This window comes from Plasmodium brasilianum, chromosome 1 (assembly GCF_023973825.1).
Source record: "Plasmodium brasilianum strain Bolivian I chromosome 1, whole genome shotgun sequence".
NCBI classification, from domain to species: domain Eukaryota; phylum Apicomplexa; class Aconoidasida; order Haemosporida; family Plasmodiidae; genus Plasmodium; species Plasmodium brasilianum.
In genome coordinates this window covers 233074-249019 of record NC_090114.1, presented here as the reverse complement: position 1 = coordinate 249019, position 15946 = coordinate 233074, and the positions used below count along the sequence as shown (strand labels likewise).

Genomic DNA, 15946 nt, shown 5'->3' with positions numbered 1-15946 from the left:
ACCTATAGAACAAATCAATAAATTGAAATTAATATACATTTGAGAAGTAAAAATTATATATATATTACAAGTTTGTATGTTAAAAAGTAAAAAGGAGTATAAAATTTATAAAAATATTTTCTAATTAATACAATAAAACAGATGTATTCAATAATGAATTAATAATTGTTTGTTAATATATCGTACACATTATAAATTTAAAATTTTATATAATGGTAATTAAACATTATTAGGAAAAAGTGCATTCAAATGAAAGTTTATGTATTCTTTTTAAAATTATTTACAGAGTTCAAATGTTAATATAATGAATATTAAGAAGATTTTAAAGCAATATCATAATTAAAGGAGAAAGTTATGTTGTATGTATAATATATGAAGAATTGCTCTCATAATATGTAGATTAATTTATATATGTACTATCGGAAATAAGGAAGTAATCGTACATATATGAATGAATTGTGTAATACAAAATATTATAATTTATAAATGTGTATTAATAAATGATATTTTTTAAGAAATGTGTAATTTTGCAATAATCATACTTAGAAGAATAATATAAAATTCTTCTTCTATTATTATTTAACCCTTATGTTATATGAACTTGATTAAAAATGTATAAATAAATATTATTAATGCATTCTTGTATAATTATGAATTATCTAAAAAAAAATATCAATAAGGGGTATTATATATCTAAATAATATATTATTATGAAAAAAGTAGAAATTATAAAAATGATAAGATTCTACAATTAGTTCATTAATTAAAAAAAAATATAATTTTACACGCATGAATTAATAAATTAATTACTAATAAGTGTAGTTACAATATATCATAAACCTGTAATAGGGAAATTAATCTATTACTGGTAAATAAAAATTATTAATAAAATTTTAATAAAACACATTTAATATATTTTTATTATTTATTAAGTAAAATATTAATTTGAAAAAAATTAGCATATATTGTCATTATTTTAATCATGTGAAAAATTAAAATAATAAAAAAGATCAATATAAAAGCTTACTTGCAAAAAATTGAACTAAAAGTTATATTACATTTATAAGTAAAAGTAAAACGTTTAAATGATTAATACGAATATATAAAAAAACGAATACCATTATGATATAGGTAGATAAATTAAAAGAAATTAAATAAATTGGAATGAAAAGGTAAGATTCATAAACGCCTATTTTATTTTATGAAAACATTAAAAATTTTGAAAGGGATAATTAAAAGAATCAAACTATGCGACAAGCTGATAACAGAAGTTCCAGAGAATACTGTATAAGTATATTTATGTAGAGAAAATGACTCAATATGTAATGGAATAAAAATATAATTATTCTGGTTTATGTGCTATAATTTTTTTAATTCAAATATTGTTTTATATTTAATGACTTTCTTTTTTCTTTTTAATATATGCGATTTTCCTGAAAAAAATTAATAAGGGATATTTTAATAAATTTATTAATTGTCAGTTAATATATTATAAAAAATAAAAATATTATAATATACTATATTCTTGTTTCTACATATATTTTTTGCGTAAAATCACAGATTCATTTAAATTACATGTTTATTATATTTTGTTTTTTTTTAAATATATGCTATATACAATACAAGCTTATAAAACAATAAAAAATATTAAAATTTATTTATAAAATTCTCTTCAAAAGAATTAATGAATACATAATTTTAATATTACTTATTGATATTGTATTATATTATTTAAAAAAAATATTGTATATAATATTTTTTTAAGTGTATATCAATCCAAATGTTTTCGCGGCAATTACTAATACAAATAGTTTATATTCAAAAATTTTAATATATATAATTCCTTGTTATTGCATTTGTGAATATAAATATTTATTTATATGTATAGAATGTGAAAAGATACTAAATTTGTAAATCTATTATTTAGTAATTATAATATGCATGACAAATATATGAAATTTATAATATTGTAAATTTATGGTAGATAAATAAAGCTTTAATATTGATCATACTTTCTAAAATACAGAAATTTTCATATTTTACGTAATATAATAAAAACAAAATCTTAATCAATGTATTATGTTTTATGAATAAATTCTTATTTAATTATAATAGAATAATTTTTAATTTTTATCATGGAAGTATTCTTTCTTTAAATATTAGTTTTTTAGTTTACTTTTATAATTAGAAATATTAAATTATAAGAACAGTTTTTTATAAAAAATATTTTTTATATATTAGTACTATTAAGAAGAAATCGCAAAAATTAATAATTATATTTTAATGTGTAGTAGTATATACTCTCCACATTTTATACATTCAATATTTTAAATAAACCAAATTTTTTTGAATATTGCAATATAATTTTTTTTTTGATTTATTTTTTTCTGAAAGAATAATAAATTATTAATTAATTTTTCTACTATTAAACTATTAGTTTATATTCATAGATTAATCTTGATTAAGTCTATTTAAATTGTTTTACAATTAGTTTTCTATAGATATAATTATGGTTATAATTTAGTAATATATTTTTGACAATATCATACTTAATGTATACTGTAAAATGCATTATGCATATATATTAATTAATGCATATTTACTAAGATATAAGCAACAATAAAAAATAATTAAAATATAGTTTCTTTCTTAATTGGTGATATATTATATTATTGTTAACTTTTCCAAACTGAATATATTAGGATATTTAATATATACATCATGGAACAAAAAAATAAAACAATATTATACATTAAAATTTATATGTTTGTATTTTTATCGTGGATATACTATTTTAGTAATGATGTGGTAATATAATATTATTTAAGAATGTTTTATTTATTCATATATTCATTTTTTTATTTTAATTAATACTGTTAATTAGTATGGAATTATTTATTTTTTAAATAATAAATATTTATTTTGTTTTTTAGATTATATTTATCAAGTTTTTGGACCAGAACTACATATTTGGTAGTAAATTAAATAAAAGAGCCTATCGATTACTAGCAAAATATGAACGAAATAAATATTCAGATGTTGTACGATTCAAAAGACAGTCACCATATAATGAAAAGTACGAAAAAAAAGGAGAAACTTGTAGTGAAAATGTAAATGAAAGAAAAAGTAAACTAGTTGAATATTCATTAAATAATGGAGGAAACAATGAACAAATTAGGAAAAGTAAAACTTGTGATTTTTCTGAAGCTGATTCTTATTTTGATAAAAAGACGTTGAACAAAAAATATTACATAAGAATAATTAAAGATATTAGAAATGCTGATTTTATGAATTTAAGGATGAAATCATGTCATAAACGTAAGTTAAATTTTATTTTACTTACCTTCCTTCTATTAGCTGGAATATTAATTTATGTATTTGAACAAAAATATATTTTTTTGCGTTATTTTAAAGTATTAACTGAAAAATGTTGGGATGTACCCACAGTAAGTATAATATTTGTTTCATTATTAACTCTTACAGTTTTACCAGCCTTTTTTTATAACCTGAGGAAATCAGTAAAATATAATAAGTTGGTACATATAAAAAGTAAAATAAATAAATCTAATTATGATATTTTGACTAAATAAATTATAAAAGTCAAGATATATAATCTTCTAAATGAAATACTTAAAAAAATGAAAAATATATGGTTTCTAAGATTTCATAAATTTACGTGAATATGGCTATCATTTTTGATACGTAACAGCAAGAATGTAGCTCTTCAACATTTTAGTGAATTTGAAGTTTTAATGTTTTAAAATTTTTATCTTAAATTATTTATTTACCTTATAACATTACTATGTTATATATATAGATTTCTGTGTTTAACATTATTTTTTTAAAAATTATGTGCCTTAAAATGAATATATAAATGAACAATTTATATAATTATTTTTGATATTATTTATCATTTTATATTTGTAGATTTAAATAATTGTTTGAATTAAATTTTTATCTTTTTCCTATACTAATTTATTATTTGCTCCGTAAAATAAGAAATGACTGTTATTCGTTTACAATTTGAAATAAACGTATCTTGTTTAGTACATAATAAGAGGAATTCAGAGTATTTTGTTATATCTATATATTTTTTTTTTTAAAAACTAAAAGAAAACTTAATATTTATTCTACAGAATAAACCTTAGGATAAATATATGTATATTTATTTTTAAGAACATTTTTAATAGTATTTATATGTTTTTTGTATGTTATAAATATGAAATTATGAATATATAATAAAACAATATCCTTTGTAAATTGGTTTATGAGTTTATAGTTTATGGTTAATATTTTAATTTTATACTTGTTATTATATTTCATTTGTTTATATATATAGCGTTGAATATAAAGCTAATTCTATTTTAAAAAGAAAATAATGAATTTGAAAGATTTAACTAACTGAAGTGTATTTTTATTAACATACATATAAGAAAAGAATAGTTAGTAGAAAAATACCAAGAATTTTAAAAATATGTTTATAATTTGTAAAAAAATTTGTTTTTTAAATGTTCTATATTTAAAATAAAAATGAAAGCAACTTTTTTATTACCGTAATAGTTGTTTTATAAAAAATAAAATTTTAAAAGAATGTTATATTCGTAGATAAACTATGTAAATAATTTTTATAGATTAATTCCTTTAGAACAATTTAAGTTGATTTTACATGAATAAATTAGTAAGAAAATGGTAATTTATTATTTGTATAATCTTTTTTTTCATGTATATCATTATTCAGTACATAATATATATATATATATATATGTTTACAGTTTAATAAATCATTGAGAAAAAATTAAAAATAATGCTTAAAATAACATAACAAACTAAATAGTGTATATTTATTGGTAATAAGAACTGTATAATTAGCACTTTTATTTCTACTAAATTTATGATTACAATTAATAAATCGTTATGAAAAATAAAATTGCTTAACTCATTATAGAAATTTCAGCATTTTTTCTTTTTGTGTGAAATTGCCAATGTTTTGGCAGTCTGCATTAATTTCAATAATGCAGATTTTTTGTTTTATTATTTTGGATGTGATATCAAGTATAATACAAAAAACATCGTTTATAAATTAATATGAACGATTCAGATATATAGTAAAAAACAAGACTAAAAATAGTTATAGACCATAGTTAAAATAATTAGACATTGTGAAATATCTAATTAACGAATTTGAAAATCACCTGAAAATTTTGCACGAAGAAAAATGGGAATCCTCATTTATAAAAATCTTATATATAGAGGAATACGCATATAATGAGCTCCATGGAAACTATAAAAGTGGAATTTTATCATAAAAGTAAAGAAAGAAAAATCTCCCTTTCAATTTTTTTGATTCTCTTCATATTATCTTGTTACTTTCCATTATATAAACCGGAATATTTGTTTCATTTTTCTTTTTGTTTAAAATATATAAAAATAAAATATAGAAGTGCAAATACTTCTTATTGCTATTATAATAAAATCGGTGAAAATTTTATAATCATAAACTAATTTTATATATGTATTAGTGTCTTAATAGAACAAAAATAAATTAGAATAAGGCTACACAAGAGCATACTTATGAATTATTAACTAATAGTTAGTAGAGTTCCTATTTAAATTTGTGGAACAGAAGAATTAATCTTTCTTATAGGAATGTATATATGTCTTTATTACAGTGTCACATACAATATCTATCTATTAAAGAGAGAAATGCTAAAATTTTTCTATATTGTGTTTAATTTTTACTTCTGTTTAATTGAAAAGGTATAAATAATAATAAAAATTTAAGTCAAATTTAGTTGTAAACAAAATAGATATATTCGTATTTTTTGAATAATGTTTATATGTTAATGTTTTTTTTTTTACTATTTATTTAATAATACTATTGGTGCTGTTTTTAATGTTTTTGTTTCCTCTTTTCTTCTTAATTTTTTAATTCTTATGAATTAATCTTTACTTCATATTGCTTTGTAAGTAAATCAGCATTTATTTAGTACTTTTGTACTATATATATAAGTTTAAACATTTCTTGTTTTGAATTTTAAATAAAATATCATGTATAAGTGAATGTAGCTGCTAATGGTTTTTACAGTAGTGTTTATTTTAATTATACTTTTATGTAAATAACATTTAAAAATATATATTCAGTTTATTAATTATAGTTTGTCTGATTTGTTAATAAATTTCCACTTATATGTAACTTTAATACCCACGAGTATTATATTTTCTAATGCAAATAATATAAACCGTAATGTTTGTATTATGCAACTCATTAAGGATGATAGCTAATATTATGAAGTTTTTTAAGATTCCTCATTACTATTTTATGTGTGTTTTGTAAAGATTCTCTTGTTTCTTCTTCATGTTAGATTCGTTTATTTTTTCTCTTTATAAACATTCAAGTAAAGAAATTTTCACTGGAATAAATTATATGGAGGAAAAAGAATGCGTACATAATACTAAAAAATATTATTTCATTTTATTTTTTTTTTTTTAAATGAATTATACGAATTAAGCGAATTATGGTACAGTATTCTCATTATTATGTATAATTTTTATTAACCTTATATAAAAGTAATAAGGTAAAATTCGTTAGTAAAAAGGAAGCTGTTACTTAACTGGAAACAAATATATAATTTTTTTTAGGTTCTGAGGTTTTTGGCACATTAGGACAATATTTACTTTGTTCATTTGTTTATCATAAGCATTCTTAAAATTCTTTAACTGATCACAAAATTCCTTACAATTATTTTCGTCACTTTCCACGTAATGTTTAATATAAAAGAAATAACATCTTGTAGCATGCTCACAATTATTAGATTTATATAAATCTTATAATCAATAAATTTGCCTTAACCTTTATATACATTGTGTAAACCTTTAAGATTTTTAAAAATATCAGGAACAATTACTTTTATTTCATTCACACATTCTTCATCATGACTTGATGAATTTTGTTTATATAAAATAAACAAATTATCATTTTTAGAATATGTACGCTCACTTAGCAGGTAAATTATGTATTTATATATAATGTAAACACTAGAACAATAATTATTATTTATATGAGTTGTGTGCTTATTAACCATTTTATCTTTGCAGTTAAAAGGTTGACCACTATTATCACCTATACTACTTGAACAAGTTGTTACACACCATGTGTTATTATTTTATGTATAATCTTTGTTGTCCAAATTTAAATCCATTTTATAAGTAAGAAATAATTTCACGGAATTATCATAAAAATGAAAAAAAAAGTTATAGTGAATAACTGCACAATATCGTGATTTCTTAAAAAAAAATTACTTATTTCATTTATACGAGAGCGAATTTCTGAAATACCATATGTGTAAATTAATTATAATAAAACGATAAAATATGTATTCTTACATAAACTCTTGAATGGCGTTATATTCTAATATAAGTGCATTGAATAACAAAAATTAAATTCATATCTAGATAATAGTTATGTGAAAAAAAGATTAATAATATGTTTGTATGTCGTGTGTGTTCTATTTTCATATATAGAATTTAAAAAAAAATTCCATAATATTTTCCGTTTAATTTTTGAATTATAGTAAAATTAGTACACTTTGTATAGTTTAAAAGAAAAATATTTTAACTGTAAATGTGTTAATTTATAAAACAGGATTATATTATGTCAATTAATAAATTTTACAGAGAAAATATGTTTTCCTATTTCTTTCATTCAGGGATTATATAATTTTATTGAAATGTTGCATAGGAAAATAAATTAATTTTTGTACTTAATCGTATGAATTACATATTATATTGGAATATATATTTAGGAATGTCATTTAATCTTTTAAAATACGGTAAATACATAAATACAATATCTTTAAAAAGTATAGATTTTTCTTTTTTTAAATAATTATTTTCTTTTAGGGTTCAGATAATATCTTTCAAATTATTTCCATTAATTTTTATTATACGTTATAACAATATAAGCGTCCCTTATAAAATTCACTATCGTTATTATTACTGGGATTAAAATTTATATAAATGACGAAGGAATTTAACAAATATATAAATATACTATATGATAATATGTATTCTCTTGTTATATTAAAAATGTACTTCTTCGAAATAAAAAAATGCATTTGCATATAAATATATTATTCGAAATATATACAATATCGCATAATTGTAAAATAATTAATTAATTCTTTCCATACTAACACATAATGAAGTTAAAGTTTTATGTTATACTTTATCACATGTGATATAATAAAATATACAAATTTATAATGAAAATATGAATATATACACAATAAATTAGATCTTACTATAAATTGACTGTAATTATAAGTTAACATTAAAAGAAAAAATTTTTTATAATTGCCCTAAATCCTTTAATAGAACATGTGTTTGCAATTATTTAATGTATGTAGTGTAAGAATAGTATAGATTAATATATGAAATAAAATATATCATTATAAGTTAAATGATATAAATACTATTAGAAAATATGTTTGTGATACATATTATACTTTATAAAAATAGTAAAATAATTGTGAAATATAGTATCATAATATTAACCTTTTTGCATATTCCTCTGATTTTTTGTTTATTTCTATTTTACATAATATTAGTTATAATATACAATAAAAGATGATTCAAGAATATTGAGAAACAATAATAAATTATTTATTTTTTTTTATTATATTTTGGAAAATATATTAAGCTTGTATATATTTAATATAATATATAATTAAAGGTATTATTATATATTAATTATATAAATATATTTAACTTTTAATTAAGTATATTTTTAAAAAAAACTAAGAAGTGTAATAAATAAAAAAAAAAACAACATGTTTTTATTATTATTACATATATGAAACGAATTGTCGTTTTCTTGATGAATATTGTAGAAGTCAATATAGTTGCATAGTTATTATAATTGTTAAAATGATTTTTAGGAATTATTTTACGATGTATATTTTTTGTTTATTATTTTATTTTTTTTATTTATAACATTAATATGTCTTCTTTTAATGTTTATATATATGTGTCATTTAATAATATAGAATAGTTGTGAGAATAAACACTGTTAATCCACGCATTAATGTTTTGATATAGTGACTTTTATATTAATTCATAAATACATTTATAGGTTTATGTTTTTTAATATTTTATAATTTTTCATAGACAATATTTTATTAATATACTCACACTGTTTTAAGATATTAGAAGTAAATTAAAAAAAATATTTTGTGCTCCTATTCTGTGTGAAAAACAAAAGAAAACATATATATTTACTATGATTGTAATATGCAATATAAATTATTTCAATATATAATTTATATATATCTTATATGATAAAGAATATAATCATTTTTTGAAAAGAGCCTTATTTATATTAAACTAATATACTTTAAAAGAACTATATTTATTGTTGATTATATAAAATGAGAATAACTAAATAATACGATTTATTCAAAATTGTTGAAACATAGATAATGTTAATATTAATAACTAAAACTAATTATTTTCTTAATAATATATTATTATTATATGATAATATATTTGTTTTACGTATTACAAGGATATTATAGTAAAAAGATTCATATATATTTCAGTTGGTATTGTATTACCTGCTCATAATAATTAATATAATTAGATCTGAAAAGTATAATCTTTACTTTTATTATATATATTATTACTGCATTAAAGATTTTGTTTTAATAGTAAAAATAATTATTTTATTAAAGTTTTTATTTAATACAAATTAGTAAATGAAAGTTTATAATCTACAAAATTTTATGGCATATGTAACAGTAGAAAATAATTATGTAACAAAATAAATTTTATATTTTATCAAATAGATCTATTATTACTATATTTTGTAAGTATATATATGTATACATATAATTTAAAAAATAATATAAAAAAAAAAATAATAATAACAGATAATCTGATTAGCAAAGTACAAAAAACTGAATTATAATATTGTAATTACAAAAAGGAAGAATAGAAATAAAGAAAAAACTTTTAGATAAACTTTATTAATTCTATTTAAAAAGTAAAAAGAGAGTCACTGAAATTTTTTTATTAATATAACATAATAAGAATGAATTTACGAATTATAATTGAATATAAACAAATAAATATATATAACATTTAAAATTTCTATAAAATAATAATATTTTTTTCTCATTTTCTTTTGGTTTTAAAATAATGTTGAAACTTATCAATTGTATACTTTTTAATATATACGCTTCTTCATATTTAACGTTTATTTCTTTGATTTCATACAAATAGTAGAAAATAACAATAAGTTAAAAAGAAAAAATGGAAAAAGCTATAAGAACATTTTTTTATTTATTTGTTTATATATTTTTGCAAAATATTAAGTGACAACATAAAATATGACATATTCAACATATTTTCATCATAATAATACTTTAACTATTCTAATAAATTCAGTGATTTATTAAATATATTTTAATATAAGGTATCTAATCGAAGAGAAATACTTTAGTGTTGTCAGAATATATATTTAATATGTTTTATATATGATAATATATTTATTATGGGGGAAATAAAATTCTTTACTAAGAAAATATATATTTAAATGCGATTCTTTAATTGTATGAATGCATAAATAATTCAAATAAATACAGATAGAGATAACAGATAATGGGTTAAAATTTTATAAGTAAACTGCGTTAATGAGAATATCTGCTAACTTATAAGAACTTAAGATTTTTCATTAAGTATGTGATATATATTTTTTTATAATATATATTATAATATAATTTTTATAAAGATTGTCTCTAAATCTTAAAATGTTTTATTTTTTTTCTTACTTTTGTTCTTTCCATAGTTTATAAAATATTATATATACCATCCATATGAGTTTTCTTATTTAAAATAAGGTTTTACAATGTTAGAGTTAAAAAGGTGTAAATATAGTAATACAGCTAAAAAATTTATGTGGGTCATTATTATAGATGAAATATATTACGGAAAATATACTGAATAAGAAAAAAAGATAAATAACCCTTTTACATGAATATGTATACGCTGTTTATACACAAACACACATGCACACACACACATATATATATATATATATAAAGCAATAAAAGAATAAATAAAAATGAAAAATTTGTTATTATTATTAATAAATCACTATTTATACGTATGATTGGAAAAGACCGATTGAGAATATACCTTTATATACATAAAAAAAATGTTATTCATAAAAAATATATATAGCATCTTATTAACTTTATTCTGCGTTAATATTTCATATTTTTGTGGAGCATAAGGAAAAAAAGGAATTTAGGAAACATATAATAACAGGATAAATTAAACGAAATAATTAGTTCATATAAATATATATACTTAATAAATGAATATGATAAAATATTTGTTTTTATGATTAAAAGGAAGTAGTTCCCTTCTATATTCATTTGTTTTAAGATCAAAATATATAAACCGAAAACTTAAAATTTCTTCATATAGTTTTCTTGAATTATGAAAATTATAAAATTAATTTTATATTTAATTGAAATACTTTAAGTTTTAGTATGCTTTTATTCTCAGAAAGATTATACTAATTATTACGTAATGTACATATATACTTGGTTACTAAATGAAATCAAGTAAAGAGGAAAATTATAAAAACCCATAACCTTATATCTTTATAAATTTACTTATATATCACTATATAAATGCAAAAATCAACAAAAATACAATGAATTATAAGCCTGAAAAAAGAAATGGAAAAAATTTTACTTCATGAAATAACTAAAGCACAAACATATAGGCGACATTAGGACATTTGTAAATCGAAAAAATAATAACAATAAAAAAAAGAGGTAATATTTTAAAAATTTACATTTTCTTATAGTATTTATAACACAGTTAATTATATGAACATATACTAAGCACATAAATGATATATATACTTTAGGGGAAACAAGAATAATATTAAACGAATTTTTTAGATAATAGATGAATATAATTTTTATATTACATATACAATGGGGATTTATATATATATATATATATATATATATATATATATGTATGATGTTATATTATTAAACGTATAAATTTTCATGTGTATTAAAATATATGCATTCAATTTAAATATCTATAAGAATAATTATGTAGATATGACTGTAATAAAAGTTTCAAAATTTTCTTAAATAACTGACTTTTTTATTGATAGCTTACTCAAATTTTTTTTTTTACTTTAACGCATATATAAATCAGTGAGAATATCCATAATAGAAATGATATAAAGAAACCGGAGTTCCAATTATAACTGATACACATTAATAACAAGAAAAAGGTTAATAAAATTGGAGCAAAAGCCTTAAGCAACGTTACAATAAAATTTTCTTTAGATTTACATGAAAATTTATTTGATTCTTCATAATCAATACCTAATAGTCTTTCTATTACTCTTTCGTAGGTTGCATCTAATTTCTTTAAATGTTTAGATAATGAATTTTTTTTTTTTGAATTATATATTTTTGTTCCAAATGGTTCTTTTAATTCACCATATTCTCTTTCTAGATAATCATCGGAAAATAATGAATCATCGGAATTTTCAAAATTATCCTTAAATTTTAATGAATTATATTGGTCTTGAAGATTTCCTTGAATCTTCTGATATAAGTGAAAATTTTTTTGTGGGTGAATTTCATATTTCTCCCCCATTAATAATCTTCTAGTCCTTAGAGTTGATGTATTATTTAAGTTTAATTTCTTATTGCATGATATGCCAGAGTTAGTTGGCTAAAAATTAGGTTAAATATTTAATATTTAAAAAAATATTAGTAATTCTATAATGATATAATATTAGATTAAAAATAAAAATGAAATATAATAAAACATGTAGAGAAGTTATGGATTACAATTATTATTATACCTCATAGTTATTATGGCATATCCATATTAATAGTGTAAATGAGAAAACTTTAATAAAGGAGAAGCATTTATTTGTTTGTCTCATTTTGTCAAATTTATTTATTGATATTTAATTATTTGTGGTAATATAATTTGAGCAGATATAATTTATTAGTGATATTCAGTAAAATCTATTTTATAATTTTCCTATATTTTTTTGTCACTTCGTAAAATTAAAAATTTTTTAGTTTTCTTTAATTAATGTCAATTAGGACATGTATTAAATAGAATAAAAGAAAAATTATATTAAATAAAAATATCTAAGTAAATTTTATATGTAAATATATTATTGTTAAAACGAAAATTAATAAAATATTATTGTAGAAATGATATATTTTTTATATAATCGTTGCATTTGTACATGCTGTAAACATCCTATTTTAAAAAATATATTTATATTTATGTATTTTCTACGCATATTAATGCAATATTTTGTAAATTTGGATATTAAAATATTAGAATAAGACAAAAAATAATAAAATTACGTGATATAACAGATATAAATTTGACTTTGAATAGATATTATTTTAAATTCCTATGTTATAATTAATGTAATGAAAAATATTTTAGAATCATCTAAGGTTATATCATGTGAAAAAAATTTTTTTAAAATAATTTTCAATAAGTACATTAATTATAATAAAAAAAAAATATCTATAATAATAAAAATAAGAGTTAAAATTTATTTAATAATAACACATTTGGAATATATCAAATTAACATTATTATGTATTTTATGAGAAAAATTTCAAGAGTTTAAAAATGATATATTATATTTTTATTCTAGGTAACTTTTATTAGAAAATTATGTAAAATAAGTTAATATTATATTTTTTAATATAATTTAAGACAAAATAATTTTATTATGTTGTAAGAGCATTATGTACCTTTAATATTAATTTAGAATTTTTTCTTATATAGTATTAGAAAAATCGTTTACATTACAAATTTCAACAAATATATATTTTATTTTAAAATTCGTGTGATTAAAAAAAAAGAAATATAAGACAAAAAAACAAATTTATTTGTTAAATATGTTAAAATTTAAGCGCATAATTAATGTTACTTTAATGATAAATTTATATAAAATTATTTCCTATTTTACCTTATATAATAAGAATATATATATATAAGGATAAAAAAATGGCTTTGCTGAGATTAATTATATAAATCATTTAAATTATATATTAAAAAAAAATCAATCATAATTATCTACAGTAAATAATAATTAATTAAAATTGTGTACATTATTTTTAAATATAGTGTTAAATTTTTATCAAATAGTTCTATATTTCATATATATACTGTTATTTACTTATATTTCTTAAAATATTATTAATGCATTTCCTATTTATTAAATATTTTGCTATGATAAGTATTAATAATAAGTTGAATTCTCTTTTATACATTTATTGCGTTTATAATAAATTATATGTTACCATAAACATTTGTTTTATTCATTTATATATATATGTATACGTTAGTAAAAAAATAAATTATTTTCATATTTGGATTATTAATTAAATAATATTTGATATATATAAATCAGTTTTCTATATGTTATTTCATTATTTATAAAGTATGTAATAAATATTATAATAATATTAAAATACTTTTATTGAATAAAAAATGTAAGGTATAATGTGAATAAGTACATAAAAAAGTTTAATTGAAATAACATTTATTATTAAAATTCGATAACAAATATATTTATAATATTTATGTTTAGAAAATTTTGAATTTTTTCTAAATTATAATTAGCCATTGTATTTATAATATGCATAATGAATTTTTATTTTTTAAAAACAATAAAATTGATATAAAGGAATTTGTTTTTTTCATATTTTCCAGTTATAAAGTTAATTATTTAAAATATGTTTAAATTTATAGTTTTGTGATATATTTATATGTAGTATACAGTTCATTTAGTAATACCAAAAATTGATATTTAAATTTCGTTGTGATTAGCTATTACTTGATTTGGTTCTCATATAATATATCTTTAATATGGATAAAACTTAGCTTAATGTAATTCCATTACCAGTATAGTTTATATACAAAATTTTATTTTTTAGGTTTAATTATTAGAAATTAATTATATAGTTTGCAGTATTAGTATTATTTTACTTCATTTTTTATTGTTAATACTATATTATAACTATTTTATTTTAAAATCATTTAATACAAAATTTGAGAGAAATTACACTAAGGATTTTTCTAATTTTTTATGTAAGAAATATATTTATTTTTAAAAATTATTTAAGAATATTTTTTCTTTGTTTCGTACAATTATATTACATAAAATATAATAAAACTAAGCAAAAAAAAAAAAATCTAGTAATATATACTTAAATATTTGAAACCTTTTTTCGAAAAAAAAAATAAGAAATTTTAATAAAACTATATTTTACTACATTATTATTAAATATGTTACCATCATTCATTTTGTATTACAGAAAAATAATAAATACTGTATTTATATAAAAATTTTCTATTTTTCTGTTGTCTCACTCTACAAAATAAATATTTATAATTATACATATTATAGCTAATTCCAATTGTTTAATTGTCTTATACAAATAATTTAATAACAATAATTATATATTTCCATATTCTGAAAAGTATTTTAATCATTTACTTTATGTGTTATAAATAGGTATAGGAAACAACATATATTTGATATACAAAAAAAAATACGTACGTATAATATATACATATATATGCATATACATTTTTACAAATCTAAACAATATAAAATAAAGAATATAATAAAATGTCATTAAGTGTATTTTAACTTTGGAAAATAAAATTATTTATTATATATATATTATGTTTTAAATTTTATTAAAAAAAAAAAAAATATATTTATTTAAAAATGTATTCGATCAAATATTAATTCATTAAATTTTATATTATACTATACAAAGTACAAAGTGATATCCAGCATAACAAATAACTTTGTAGCATAATATGGAAGAATAATTAATTAAGAGTGTAATGTTTT

The 15946-nt window shown here is 17.9% G+C and overlaps 2 protein-coding genes across 2 annotated transcripts; one reads left to right on the top strand and one right to left on the bottom strand.

Moving 5' to 3' along the window:
• Positions 1–2721: 2721 nt before the first annotated feature.
• MKS88_000400 (uncharacterized protein) lies at positions 2722–3590 on the top strand (the record flags this gene model as incomplete). The annotated part of the gene is made up of 2 exons (XM_067215014.1): positions 2722–2808; positions 2934–3590. The coding sequence occupies 2 exons, from the start codon at positions 2722–2724 to the stop codon at positions 3588–3590; spliced, it is 744 nt and encodes a 247-aa protein (XP_067075640.1).
• Positions 3591–12204: 8614 nt separating this feature from the next.
• On the bottom strand, positions 12205–12988 carry MKS88_000399 (uncharacterized protein; the record flags this gene model as incomplete). Its single annotated transcript, XM_067215003.1, has 2 exons — positions 12205–12771; positions 12905–12988. 2 exons carry the CDS (start codon positions 12986–12988, stop codon positions 12205–12207), a joined length of 651 nt encoding a protein of 216 aa, XP_067075639.1.
• Between the last annotated feature and the right edge of the window lie 2958 nt (positions 12989–15946).